The sequence below is a fragment of the Scyliorhinus torazame genome, chromosome 5 (genome assembly GCF_047496885.1).
Source record: "Scyliorhinus torazame isolate Kashiwa2021f chromosome 5, sScyTor2.1, whole genome shotgun sequence".
Lineage (NCBI taxonomy): Eukaryota > Metazoa > Chordata > Chondrichthyes > Carcharhiniformes > Scyliorhinidae > Scyliorhinus > Scyliorhinus torazame.
The window spans coordinates 243,195,937-243,210,954 of NC_092711.1; the positions used below are offsets into that span (position 1 = coordinate 243,195,937).

General features: G+C 48.6%; 1 protein-coding gene across 1 annotated transcript in view; it reads right to left on the reverse strand.

Moving 5' to 3' along the window:
* Positions 1-245: 245 nt before the first annotated feature.
* The window catches only part of LOC140422759 (uncharacterized), a 40,564-nt gene continuing 25,791 nt past the window's right edge, over positions 246-15,018 (reverse strand). The window contains exons 5-7 of the mRNA XM_072507694.1: positions 11,486-11,586; positions 1,190-1,361; positions 246-714 (exon numbers count right to left, since the gene is read on the reverse strand). Coding sequence (XP_072363795.1) covers positions 589-714; positions 1,190-1,361; positions 11,486-11,586 — 399 coding nt within the window. The 3' untranslated portion in view covers positions 246-588. The remainder of the gene's footprint in view (positions 715-1,189; positions 1,362-11,485; positions 11,587-15,018) is intronic.

The following is a 15,018-nucleotide window of genomic DNA, read 5'->3' on the forward strand; positions in this document are numbered from 1 at the left end:
GAGGGGCATAGACAGAGTGGATAGTCAGAGGCTTTCCCCAGGGTAGAGGGGTCAATTACTAGGGGGCATAGGTTTAAGGTGCGAGGGGCAAGGTTTAGGGGAGATGTACGTGGCAAGTTTTTTACACAGCGGGTAGAGGGTGCCTGGAACTCGCTACCGGAGGAGGTGGTGGAAGCAGGGACGATAGTGACATTTAAGGGGCATCTTGACAAATACATGAATAGGATGGGAATAGAGGGATACGGACCCAGGAAGTGTAGAAGATTGTAGTTTAGTCGGGCAGCATGGTCGGCACGGGCTTGGAGGGCCGAAGGGCTTGTTCCTGTGCTGTACTTTTCTTTGTTCTTTGTTCTTTGTTCTTTGTTCGAAAAGCAGAACATACTGAAAATCTTTATTTGTCACTATTGAGTTCATTAGAGCTCTGGTTCAAGATCTCCAGCATGGCACTTCAATTCACATTTCCAACAATTATTGATGGTTCGTTTATGTATTGATTTTTTAAAATTGAATTAATCTGCTATGTGAGCAAGTGTTGCTGGCAATGCCTATGCTGAGGTCAGATTCCCTTATATATCGTATCTTCGCTCCTTAATATTGAGCCCTTCCATATCCGACAGGGTTGTGGAATTGCTGATATCCTGGATCTTTGTGTAGTTGGCCCAGTCCAAAACTTTGTCCAGATCCTATTGGAGGCAAAACCCTTATCCCGTTTATCTGCAAAGTAGAAAGACAACATGGTTTTCCAGAGCAATGCAACATTTTGATTTTATGCCTTACGTTACTTCTGAGGGAATATGACAAATGATCAAATAGTGTATCTAAAAGTTTCATGGAGTGAAAGTCTTGGAAGCATTTCAGAGCTAGGCCTACCATTTGATACTTTAATTATACTTGTATTATTAAAATTATCTCATGACTTTTGCAGCACAGCACGCTAATATGTTTTTCGCACTGAAACACTTTTGTTCAAATTTGAAGGTAGCAAAGCTAAAATGAAGAGAATTCTATTTTCTTCAGGGTATATACTCTGCATCCAGAAAATGCAACATATGTATAAAGTAGGGTTGATTATGCTTATCAGAGATGCCGGTATTGCTGAGGAAGCAATGGTGTGGAAGATTCCAGGAATTGGGGCTAAAAGCAGCTCAGGTGCATAATGCTAATACAGGGATTGATTGGATTGACTTACCTCAGGCCTCTTAGTAGATATGGCAGGAGCTACCCAAGTGTCCTGCTCAGGATATCCATTCACTGGGCGGAATTGGGGAATGGAATGCTGACCTTCATTGTATGACGAACTTGCATGCCTCAGAGAAGGTGAAAAATTATCTTCGACAATATTTGGTTCAGGTTGATGGTAACTAAAAAGAAAGTACATATAGGAAAGGCTTACTGGAGCAAATATGCTTTCAAAACACTTTGGGCACGATCTTCCGGCCACGCTGCGCCGGAGAAGCAGTGGTAGTACCCCTACCGCTGGAACAGAAGTGCTGGGTTCAAGTCCAACACCTGGACTTATTGGCCACTGGAACAAGGTTTTATACAGTAGTTTAACAGCTGATGATCAGCTCGGGAATCCTTCTACCGCTTACCCCCACTATTCCAGAAAGGGTAAAAAACAGTGCAGGTGCGAAGGTATGCCAAAAGCAAACAAACAAGATATTAGGTCAGATGACCAAAAGCTTGGTCAGAGGGTAAGATTTTTAAAGCCTTAAAGAAGGAAAGTGAGGTATTGAGCCAGAGAGATGTAGGGAGGGTATTCTAAGGCTCGAGACCCAGGCAATTGAAGGCATGGACACCAATGGCGGAGCAATTAAAATTGGGGATGTACAAGAGGCCAGAATTAGAGGTGCGCAGATATTTTGGAGACTTGTGGGGTTCAAGTAGGGAGGGGAAATTTGAAAACAAGGAAGATAATTTTAAAATAAAGGTGTTGCTTGACCAGGTGTCAATGAAGGTCAGCAAGCACAGGAATGACAGAGAAGAACTTCCGGGTGCGGCGATGACCAGCTAAGTCGCACGTTTCGGCAGCTCCCGGTGGAACGGACTTTTGGGCTCTTAATAAGAGCCCCAATGGCAATTTTAACGGCTAAAAGCACTGTGCGGTAAACCAAAAGGGAATCCTCCCTGGATACGGATGGAAGAAGGAGAGGAAAGTGGCCGGATTGCGGTGGATCCTTTAGAGCAGCGGCAAGGAAGGCAAGCAAAAACCAAGATGGCGTCGGAAGGTGGCAGTTTAATATGGGGCCCTGAACAACACGAGTTTTTGAAACGCTGCGTGGAAGAGCTTAAAAAGGAGATGAAGAAGGAGCTGTTGGCCCCGATATTACAGGCGATTGAAGGGCTAAAAGATGAGCAAAAGACCCAGGAGCGGGAGCTTCGGGTCGTGAAGGCAAAGGCTGCCGAGAACGAGGACGATATACAGGGCCTGGTGGTGAAGACGGAGATGCACGAGGCACACCATAAACGATGTGTGGAAAGGCTGGAGGTGCTGGAGAATAATGCGAGGAGGAAGAATTTAAAGATTCTTGGTCCTCCTGAAGGTGCAGAAGGGGCGGACTTCGGGGCATATGTGAGCACGATGCTGCACTCGTTAATGGGAGCGGAGGCCCCGACGGGTCAGTTGGAGGTGGAGGGAGCCTATCGGGTTATGGCGCGAGGACCGAGAGCAGGAGAAATTCCCAGAGCCATAGTGGTGAGATTCCTCCGTTTTAAGGACAGAGAGATGGTCCTCAGATGGGCAAAGAAAACTCGGAGCAGTAGGTGGGAGAACGCGGTGATCCGCGTATATCAAGACTGGAGTGCGGAGGTGGCGAGAAGGAGGGCGAGCTTTAATCGGGCCAAGGCGGTGCTTCATAAAAAGAAGATTAATTTGGAATGCTGCAGCCGGCAAGACTGTGGGTCACATATCAAGGGAAGCACCACTACTTTGAAACGGCGGATGAGGCGTGGACATTTATTGTTGAAGAGAAATTGGAATAAGCGGGTTATTAAAAAAGAACGTTTGAGACAAAGAGGTGGGGCGAATATGGGGGGCGAAGAGGGGGGAAAAAGGGGGGAGAGATGATTTTTATGTTGTTAATCCTGCGACCCGGTAACTTTTCTCTCTTCCACAGGTTGTGGGGGAGGGAGGAAGGGAGGTGGAGGAGCTGGGGGCGTTGGCCATTGGGGGCGGGGCCAAAAGGGAAGCACGGGCTTTGTTCCCGCGCTATGATAATTATGGCGGGAATAGGGAAGCAGGAAGGAGGGGGCGTCGCACGGTGTGAGCCGAGGTCACGGGGGGAAGCCGAGGTCGGCCGAGTTTGCTGACTTCTGGGAGCAACATGGGGGGTGTAACTACGCTAGTGGGGGATCTAGCGGGGGGGGGGCTGCGAGGGGGGATTTACTGGGTTGCTGCTGCTAGGGAGAAGGGGGAGCTGGTATGGGGTGGGGTGGGCGGGGCGGGAGGGCACCGTCTGGGGGGGACACAGCTGCGTGGGAACTGGGTGAGGAGCTGGATAAAAGGGGATGGCTAATCGACAAGGGGGAGGGGTAAAGAGCCCCCCAACCCGGCTGATCACGTGGAATGTGAGAGGGCTGAACGGGCCGATAAAGAGGGCATGGGTACTCGCACACCTTAAGAAACTTAAGGCAGATGTGGTTATGTTACAGGAGACGCATTTGAAACTGATAGACCAGGTTAAACTGCGCAAAGGATGGGTGGGGCAGGTGTTTCATTCGGGGCTAGATGCGAAAAACAGGGGGGTGGCTATACTAGTGGGGAAGCGGGTAATGTTTGAGGCAAAGACCATAGTGGCGGATAGTGGGGGCAGATACGTGATGGTGAGTGGCAAATTACAGGGGGAGGCGGTGGTCTTAGTGAACGTATATGCCCCGAACTGGGATGATGCCAACTTTATGAGGCGCATGTTAGGATGTATCCTGGACCTAGAGGTGGGGAAGTTGGTAATGGGTGGAGATTTTAACACGGTGCTGGAACCAGGGCTGGACAGATCGAGGTCCAGGACTGGAAGGAGGCCGGCAGCAACCAAGGTGCTTAAAGACTTTATGGAGCAGATGGGAGGAGTAGACCCATGGAGATTTAGCAGACCTAGGAGTAAGGAGTTTTCGTTTTTCTCCTATGTCCACCAAGTTTATTCGCGAATAGACTTTTTTGTTTTGGGAAGGGCGTTGATCCCGAAGGTGAGGGGGACGGAATATACGGCTATAGCTATTTCGGATCACGCTCCACACTGGGTGGACTTGGAGATAGGGGAGGAAAAAGAACGGCGTCCACCCTGGAGAATGGGCATGGGACTAATGGCGGATGAGGGTGTGTGTCTAAGGGTGAGGGGGTGTATTGAAAAGTACTTGGAACTCAATGATAATGGGGAGGTCCAGGTGGGAGTGGTCTGGGAGGCGCTGAAGGCAGTGGTTAGAGGGAAGCTGATATCAATCAGGGCACATAAAGGAAAGCAGGAGAGTAGGGAACGGGAGTGGTTGCTGCAAGAACTTCTGAGGGTGGACAGGCAATATGCGGAGGCACCGGAGGAGGGACTGTACAGGGAAAGGCAAAGGCTACACGTAGAATTTGATTTGCTGACAACGGGTACTGCAGAGGCACAGTGGAGGAAGGCACAGGGTGTACAGTACGAATATGGGGAGAAGGCGAGCAGGTTGCTGGCCCTCCAATTGAGGAAAAGGGGAGCAGCGAGGGAAATAGGGGGAGTGAGGGATGAGGAGGGAGAGATGGAGCGGGGAGCGGAGAGATTGCATGGAGTGTTCAAGGCATTCTATGAAAGATTATATGAAGCTCAGCCCCCGGATGGGAAGGAGAGAATGATGTGTTTTCTGGACCAGCTGGAATTTCCTAAGGTGGAGGAGCAGGAGAGGGTGGGACTGGGAGCACAGATCGAAATGGAGGAAGTAGTGAAAGGAATTAGGAGCATGCAGGCGGGGAAGGCCCCGGGACCGGATGGATTCCCAGTTGAATTTTACAGGAAATATGTGGACTTGCTCGCCCCGCTACTGATGAGAACCTTTAATGAGGCGAGGGAAAGGGGACAGCTGCCCCCGACTATGTCAGAGGCAACGATATCGCTTCTCCTAAAGAAGGAAAAAGACCCGCTGCAATGCGGGTCCTATAGGCCTATTTCCCTCCTGAACGTAGACGCTAAGATTCTGGCCAAGATAATGGCAATGAGGATAGAGGATTGTGTCCCGGGGGTGGTCCATGAGGACCAAACTGGGTTTGTGAAGGGGAGACAGCTGAATACGAATATACGGAGGCTGCTAGGGGTAATGATGATGCCCCCACCAGAGGGGGAAGCGGAGATAGTGGTGGCGATGAATGCCGAGAAAGCATTTGATAGAGTGGAGTGGGATTATTTGTGGGAGGTGTTGAGGAGATTTGGCTTTGGAGATGAGTATATTAGATGGGTACAGCTGCTGTATAGGGCCCCGATGGCGAGCGTGGTCACGAATGGATGGGGGTCTGCGTATTTTCGGCTCCATAGAGGGACGAGGCAGGGATGTCCCCTGTCCCCATTATTGTTTGCACTGGCGATTGAGCCCCTGGCAATAGCATTGAGGGGTTCCAGGAAGTGGATGGGAGTACTCAGGGGAGGAGAAGAACACCGGGTACCTCTGTATGCGGACAATTTGTTGTTGTATGTGGCGGACCCGGCGGAGGGGATGCCAGAGATAATGCGGATACTTGGGGAGTTTGGAGAATTTTCAGGATATAAACTGAACATGGGGAAAAGTGAGTTGTTTGTGGTGCATCCAGGGGAGCAGAGCAGAGAAATAGAGGACTTACCGCTGAGGAAGGTAACAAGGGACTTTCGCTACTTGGGGATCCAGATAGCCAAGAATTGGGGTACATTGCATAGGTTAAATTTAACGCGGTTGGTGGAACAGATGGAGGAGGACTTCAAGAGATGGGACACGGTATCCCTGTCACTGGCAAGGAGGGTGCAGGCGGTTAAAATGGTGGTCCTCCCGAGATTCCTCTTTGTGTTTCAGTGCCTCCCGGTGGTGATCACGAAGGCTTTTTTCAAAAGGATTGAGAAGAGTATCATGAGTTTTGTGTGGGCCCCGAAGACCCCGAGAGTGAGGAAGGGATTTTTGCAGCGTAGTAGGGATAGGGGGGAGCTGGCACTCCCGAGCCTAAGTGAGTACTACTGGGCCGCCAATATCTCAATGGTATGTAAGTGGATGGGAGAAGAGGAGGGAGCGGCGTGGAAGAGATTGGAGAGGGCATCCTGCAGGGGGACTAGCCTACAAGCTATGGTGACGGCGCCGTTGCCGTTCTCACCGAAGAAATACACCACAAGCCCGGTGGTGGTGGCTACTCTGAAAATTTGGGGGCAGTGGAGACGGCATGGGGGAAAGACAGGAGCCTCGGTGTGGTCCCTGATAAGAAATAACCATAGGTTTGCTCCGGGGAGAATGGATGGGGGATTTGGAACACGGCAAAGAGCAGGAGTAACACAATTGAGAAATCTGTTTGTAGATGGGACGTTTGCAAGTCTGGGAGCGCTGACCGGAAAATATGGGTTGCCCCAAGGGAATGCATTCCGGTATATGCAACTGAGGGCTTTTGCGAGGCAACAGGTGGGAGAATTCCCGCAGCTCCCGACGCAGGAGGTGAGGACAGAGTGATCTCAAAGACATAGGTGGGGGACGGTAAGGTATCAGACATATATAGGGAAATGAGGGACGAGGGGGAGATTATGGTAGATGAGCTGAAAGGGAAATGGGAAGAAGAGCTGGGGGAGGAGATTGAGGAGGGGCTGTGGGCTGATGCCCTAAGTAGGGTAAACTCATCGTCCTCGTGTGCCAGGCTAAGCCTGATACAATTTAAGGTGTTACACAGGGCGCATATGACTGGAGCACGGCTCAGTAAATTTTTTGGAGTAGAGGATAGGTGTGCGACATGCTCGAGAAGCCCAGCGAATCACACCCACATGTTCTGGTCATGTCCGACACTACAGGGGTTTTGGGTGGGGGTGACAAAGGTGCTTTCGAAGGTGGTGGGGGTCCAGGTCGAACCAAGCTGGGGGTTGGCTATATTCGGGGTTGCAGAAGAGCCGTGAGTGCAGGAGGCGAAAGAGGCTGATGTTTTGGCCTTTGCGTCCCTAGTAGCCTGGCGCAGGATATTGTTGATGTGGAAGGAAGCCAAGCCCCCGGGTGTGGAGACCTGGATAAATGGCATGGCAGGGTTTATAAAGCTGGAACGGATTAAGTTCGTCCTAAGGGGATCGGCTCAAGGGTTCACCAGGCGGTGGCAACTGTTCGTCGAATACCTCACAGAAAGATAGAGGGAATGGAAAAGAAGAAGACAGCAGCAGCAACCCGGGGGGGGGGGGGGGGGGGGGGGGGGGGGAGGAACCAGAAGGTCTCTCAGGGATGTTAGTGTATAAGTATAATATGTATAGGTTGTTGTTATAGGTAATTGTATACTGGACTGCTGAATTGTATTTCTGGAGAGTATTTATTTGGGACAAGGCAGTTGCCATTTAGTTTTGTTTTTTAATTTTGATGTTGTTTATATATTATTTATTTCTTGTTTAAAAAACTGGCCATTGTTATTTATATTGTTATATTACTGTGTAAAAGATACACAATGTACTGTTATGGTTGGCCAAAAATTTTGAATAAAATATATTTTTTAAAAAAGGAATGACAGAGAAATGCCATTTGCTGTGAGTTAGGGACAGTAGAGTTTTGGAAGACCTCAAGTTTACAAAAGGCAGATTGTGGAAGACCAGTGATGAATGTTTTGGAATAGTTAGGTCTCGAGGTAATGAAGGCCTGAATGAAGATTGCAGCAGCACACACTCTGAAAAAGGAGAAAGCCAGTTATGTTACATACAAATATGTCGTCTTTGAGATGGCACGAGCAGGAGATCCGAGGCTAAGCTTGGGATCAAATATGATTTGAATGTTTAATCTCAGACTGTTGCCAGGCAGAGGAATGAAGTCAGTAGCTATGGAAAGGTATTCGGAATGTGGACTGAAAACAATGCCTCAATCCTCCCAATATAAATTGGAGAACATTTCTGCTCATCCACTAGTGGATGTTGGATAAGAAATCTGATAATTTAGCAACAATGGAGAAGTGAGAAGAGGTAATGATGTGTTACAGCTAGATGTCATCAGCGTATATGTTAAAGTTAACTAACATTGTACTTTTGGATGATGTTGTCGAGAGGCAGCATGCAGATGGCAAATAGGAGGGGACAAAGGATAGATCCTCAGAAAACATCAGAGATAAATGGTTTGGGACCAAGAAGAGAAGCAAGTGTTTCTCAGGCTATGATGAGGTAGATAAGAATGGAACCACTTGAGAGTAGGCCCACCCAGCTTGGCAAGGGTGGATAGATAGAAGAGAGGAGGTTGGAAGCCTCCCCTCCCCCTCCCTCGCTAAAGCCCCAACTCAACTATAAGGGGGTCCTCAGGTACCCCCACCTCATATGGGAAGGGAGCCCACTGCCAAGATCCCCAGCATGGGCAAATGCCATCCTGGTACCACCAGCATGACAGTACCACCTGGGAAGTGCCACCTGAGCAGTGCCAGGCTGGCACCAGGTGGCATTGCCATGGTGCTAGGTTGGCAGTGCCAATATGCCCAGGTGTCACCAACAGTGCCAGGGTCCTACCCTGCCCAGAGGCCAGCCTGATCCCTGGTTGTGGGGACCAGTAATAAATGGTGCTTGCCTAAGGTCTCCGAGGCAAAGGGCTTAATTCCCATGCCTCGGGTGGATCAGGCAGGCTGCATATTATAGTGAGACTAGTTACTTATTCTTATATGCAGATTTTCCAAATACTGATCCCACCCACAATGCGCAGGATCCAGATTGCGACGTTTTGCGAGATCCTGTTAGACCTCGCGAGGTGTGGTGATACGGTTAAACCCCAGAAGTGGCATCTCCCGGTATCTACCACCCCCATTTGGAAGGGATTGGCCGGTAGATCGCGTGTGTGTCTTATATGAAAATAATGTTTAACAATGGTGCAGTATTATATTCTGCAAATCAAATTAGCTGTTATGTCATGCAGAAATTCACCAGCAGAGGGCAATTATTCAGAGGGACTGAGATCACTGAATTTTAGCTGTGGCAAGTTTTCAGGGAGATCTTAAATAACGTGGTCACCATTTAAAGTTAAATTAAGAGATCCATTTCTGCATAACCTGTTCGTTGACTTTATTCAAGTGAAGTAAACTAATTATTTCTAGAGTAAGGCTTTCAAAGTGAAAACAGTAAAAAAAAACTTCAGGACCAACTGAATTAAACTATCAGGAAGCAGATGTAGTTGAGTGGATTTAATTGAATGTTTCTGGGTAATAAAGGGTAAAATTCGAGTTGGACTCATATTAAACAAAGGTGTTTTCATGTATGGGGGCTTTTGATTTCAGTTCATACTGTGTCTGCATTGTGCTGAGAGATGTGAAAAGTAAACACGAGCTTGGAGATGAAATATTGCTTGGAAACCAGGGACCACTTTAGGAAAGACAGACCTTGTGATTGTGTTTAAGTGAATTCATAGAATTTGCAGCTAGGAAGCCAGAGAGTGAACAGCTCCCAGCTCTGTTGGAAGCAGGAACGCCTTACAGTGTAATGGGCAAGAAAGCAGATTCCAGACTTAAAGGACAGTTAACTCTACACCTAGAGAATGAAGAGAAGTTTCCGTGAATGTTAAATTAAAATATGAAACAAGACCTGGAGCAGCATACCATTCATTAAAGTTAAAGACAGAGCTGAAAAGTGAAGCAATTGGTGAAGTTGATTAGTGAGAATCCAGAGATATCTGAAGTGACCGTATGGTTTGTGATATTTTACTACAGCCTGTGAAGTGATAGTTAAAGCAATTGTGAAGCCACTAATGGCTGGATCTAAGAGTTTGTGTGAAAGCTTGAAAGCATATAGCTGACAAAGGAATACTGAAAGGAGAGTTGTAAAATCCTGGAAGTGAATCCTTGCTGGGAGCAGCTGAGGGAAACATTGCTTGAAGGAAGATTCTAAGGCATGTATTTTTGAGGGTGGCATTTGGAAAACCTTGTGTGGAAGCCAGAGTCCGTGAGATCAGTTGGCCTACAGTATAATAATCATGTGGGGGGATTTGGGGATAAATCCACAGAAGATCGATTGGGTGGTTTCAGAGTAGGGTGTATCTGACCACAGTTTGCCTGCTGGGTTACAAGAACTGTGGGCGGGATTCTCTGATCCTGAGGCTAAGTGTTGATGCCGTCGTAAACGCCGTCGCGTTTCACGTCGGCGTCAACAGGCCCCCAGGAGCAACGATTCCGAGCCCCTCTGTAGGCCAGCATGACACTGGGCGATCCACGCCACTCCAGCTTCCGATAGCGGTGTCAAATGGGTGCCGCGGGTCTGCGCATGCGCATTGTGATTGGTGCGATTGCGCGCATGCGCAGTGGCTTCCTTCTCTGCTCCGGCCCTGACGCAACATGGCGTAGGGTACAGGGGCCGGCGCGGAGCAAAAGAGGCCCCCAGCCCGAGAGGCCGGCCCGCTGATCGGTATGACCCGATCGCGGGCCAGGCCACAGCAGAGGCCCCCCTCCGGGGTCTGACCCCCCCTCCCCCTCCCCACCAGGCCTCCCCGGAAGGATGCACGCCGAGGTCCCACCGGGTAAGACCACACATGGACGGCGCAGCGGGACTCAGATTTTTTTTGCGGCCACTCGGCCCATCCCGGGCAGAGAATCGGAGGGGGGGCCGCGTAGAGCGCCCCACGACTGGTGCCTCGCCGACCGCGCCGGCGCCAATGGCGGCGATTCTCCGCTTTCTGGAGACTCGGCGGGGCGTCGTCGCGTGATTTGCGCTCGGCCTAGCGATTCTCCAGCCCAGCGTGGGCTGGGAGAATCCCGTCCTGTGTGTTTACTGAAAACCTTAGCATATTTTGTAACCTGTGCTTTCCTTCATATCGGTGTACATTTGTGAAGATAAGTAGGGCTTGAAGGAGTATTTTATTAGAATCAAACTTTTCATGTTTAATCATTTTTTTGTTGTTAAAGCTAATTGGCAGTCCTGTGACTCTGTTCATCAGCATTTTCTAAATAAGTAGAAGTTACAGTCTTTTGAGCCAGGGTTCCATTCTGGGATCTTCCCATCCAGCAGTATCAACTGGGATCGTAATTAAACCATCTGTCTGTTTTAAAATTTGCACTTATCACCCTAAAGTACGGAAACTACATTGTAGTTTAAACCATTAATGACAGCAAAAGCATAATAGCAAAATGTTTCCAGGGTCTATCAGCACAATTTTGATAAAGGAATTTAGTTCCAATACCAAAGGGACTTAACTGAACTAGTTTCTTAGTTACATTTCCGAATGAAGTCTTCTATAGGATGTGTACATGCTTATAATAATTTCCCTCTAAATTCAATGCATTATTAAGGAGATGATGCAGAGATGAATAGTTACAATTGTTGATCAAATTTTGCATTACAAAATGACACACAAGACACAAAGATTTCCAAACCTGAAATTAGCTTTGGGGATAGGCATAATTTGGGTCTTACGGATATGTTCCATCTGGCCTGTGTGAGCTGTATTCACCTTTGGAATTCTCGGAGGATAAACCTTGTGACAAAAAGGAGCATTGAACATGGAGTTTGACACTTTCGGTACATTTTTCACAACTGCATCTTAATACAGTAATTATCAAGCCAAAGGCCTAACGAATTGAACAGTAAAGTGCCTCTTCAGCATCAATGACCACAATAGGATAGCTGTTACATTCTGGTTCCTCATGACTCAAGGGGCGGGATTCTCCGATCCCATGCCGAGTCGGAGAATCACCGGGGGGGGGGAGGTGCGAATCCCACCATGCTGCTCCAACCTTGTGCACACCCCCCCACCCACCCCCAGCGATTCTCCGCGCTCGACGGGCTGAGTGTCCGCCGAGTCCCGCCGGCGTCGTTCGCGTGTGGTCCTACCCGGCGGGATCTTGGCGTTCTGGTTGCGGGGGCCGTCCTGGTGGGGGGAAGGGGGGATCTGACTCCGGTGGCCAGGCCGGCGATCGGGGCCTACCGTTCGGCGGGCGGGCTCATTCCGGGGGGGGGGGGGGCTATGTTCCTCCACGCCGGGCCCCTGTAGGTCTCCGCCATGTTGCGTGGGGGCTGGTGCGGAGACGGCAACCCGCCAGCATGCGCGGACCCGCGCGGCCGTGCTGGAGCCCGTATCGGCAGTTAAGCTGTGTGAAGTGCTCTAGCGCCGCGTTTACGACGGCGTCAGCACTCTGCTGCTAAAACGGAGAATCCCGCCCGAGACCTATCTGTCCTCAGTGTGGTAACAGTGACCTTCGTAGCACAGTCTGGCCCATAGCTCCAACCTCAACTGCATTCCAAATTATATTAAGCCATGCACATTCAAATTACTAATGTGGCCTGAGGTATTTGCCTCTCCCCTCATCTAGATCTATGAGGGGTGGAGGGAGGAAGCACTTTAAGGATGTGCCTTATGCATCATTACCATAGAATTTACAGTGCAGAATAGGCCATTCGGCCCATCGAGTCTGCACCGGCTCTTTGAAAGAGCACCCTACCCAAGCCCACATGCTACTGTGCTCCTTCACTCACCATTTAAATCCTCTTTAGTCGGCAGAAACACTGGGTCAGTTATTAGTGCTGGAAGACTTCGGACTTCCAGTTTTAATGAACGTGAAGATCCTGCCATGGTAACCACTGCAAGTTTATTTTAGAAATCGGAGATATCATAGAATTTACAGTGCAGAAGGAGGCCATTCAGCCCATCGAGCCTTCACCGGCTCTTGGAAAGAGCACCCTTACCCAAGGTCAACACCTCCACTCTATCCCCATAACCCAGTAACCCCATCCAACACTAAGGGCAATTTTGGTCACTAAGGGCAATTTATCATGGCCAATCCACCTAACCTGCACATCTTTGGACTGTGGGAGGAAACCGGAGCACCCGGAGGAAACACACGCACACACGGGGAGGATGTGCAGACTCCGCACTGACAGTGACCCAAGCCGGAATTAAACCTGGGACCTGGGAAATGTAGCAATAAGGAATTTTTCACCCTTTCTGCTAAGCATTAGAGCTTAGAGTTTACTCGGAATTTACAAGGTGGGGCGTGAATCTACAACGGTGTGCATGTGGAACACAACCTCCTACCCTTCCCCCTCCCCCTCACCTTCCCTGATTTTAAAAAAATGAATATAGGGACCGTCGTGAAAGATTTCACTTTGATTTATAGTCAAATTGAATAGTAAAATGATTAGATGAAACAGCGCCATTTCTGAGATTACAGTTCAGTGCAACTGTTAACTCAGTTCAAAGTGCATTACATAAGCTATTAGGTATGCAATAGAATTTTTTTTTAACATATGTTTATTCAAAGTTTTTCCAACAAAAATTTTCAACCAGTTAAACCCCCCCCCCCCCCCACGTAACAGAGAAGAAGAAGACAAAAGAGCAAAACAAAACATAAACATAATCAAGCAAACGTAGTACAAAACTTATACAATGGGTTTCTCCTGCACGTATTAACCCTCCCTATGTTTGTACAAATACTACCTGGGAAAAGCCCCTCCCCACCCACCCAAATATCCTCCCCCCCCCCCGAAAGAAATACCCCCTCCCCCCTCCCCCCCCCCTTCCTTTGCTGCTGCTGCCTGAGCTCCTTCTAGCGCTCCGCGAGATAGTCAAGGAACGGTTGCCACCGCCTGAAGAACCCCTGCGCAGACCCTCTCAGGGCAAACTTTATCCTCTCCAGCTTAATGAACGCTGCCATGTCATTTATCCAGGCTTCCACACTGGGGGGCTTTGCGTCCTTCCATAATAGCAAGATCCTCCACCGGGCTACCAGGGACGCAAAGGCCCATCTCTTTTTCCTTTCTTAAAGAGCAGAGCAATGATTGCTGCCTCCCAATTCTTGGGAATGGTTTTAGAATTCCAGGAATTCTGGAACATCAAAACTAACACGTCAACTATCTCCGCAGTTTCCCCTTTTAAAACCTTAGGGGGCAGATTGTCAAATCCTGGCCATTTGTCTTCATTAATTTCTCCAGTATTAATTATTTACTTAAACTGATTTATTTGAATTCCTCACTGGACCCTTTGTTGCATTATTTCTAAAATGCTTTTTGTGTCTTCTGCTGTGTTTCTTTAATGTCTCCGACATGTTCTTATTCCCTTTTATAAATTCACCAGTTTCTGTCTCAGTGCGGCCCCCATTAACGTTCGTTGATCTTTCCTATTTACATACCTACTGAAATATTATGTCTCTTACTTGCCTACTCTCACAGTCTCTTTTCTCATTACCATCTTGGTCCTTGATCCTTTGTTGAATTATAAAACCCTCACGATACTCATGTTTATTACTCTTTTTGGCAACATTATAAGCTTCTTTCTTTGATCTAATGGTATCTTTAATGGGGAGGCAGTGGCATAGTGGTATTCTCACTGGACTAGTAATCCAGAGACCCAGAGTCGTGCTGTGTGGTCCCAGGTTCAAATCCCGCCACTGCAGATGGTGAAACTTGAATTCAATAAAAATCTAGAATTAGATCATAGAACCATTGTCAATTGATATAAAAACCATCTGGTTCACTGATGCCCTTTAGGAAAGGAAATCTGTTATCCTTACCTGGTCTGACCTACATGTGACTCCAGATTCACAGCAATGCCAGGTAAGAGGGGATGGAGGCTAGGCCAGTTGCATGCTCCTCCTGTAGGATGTGGGTGGTGAGGGATACCACCGGTGTCCCCGCTGACTATACCTGCGGGAAGTGCACCCAACTTCAGCTCCTCAAAGACCGTGTTAGGGAACTGGAGCTGAAGATGGATGAACTTCGGATCATCCGGGAGGCAGAGGGGTGATTGAGAAGAGTTACAGGGAGGTAACCACACCCAAGGTACAGGACAAGAATAGCTGGGTTACAGTCAGGGGAAAACAAACAAACAGGCAGACAGTGCAGGGAACCCTCGTGGCCGTTCCCCTTCAAAACAAGTATACCGTTTTTGATGCTGATGGGGGGGATGACCTAC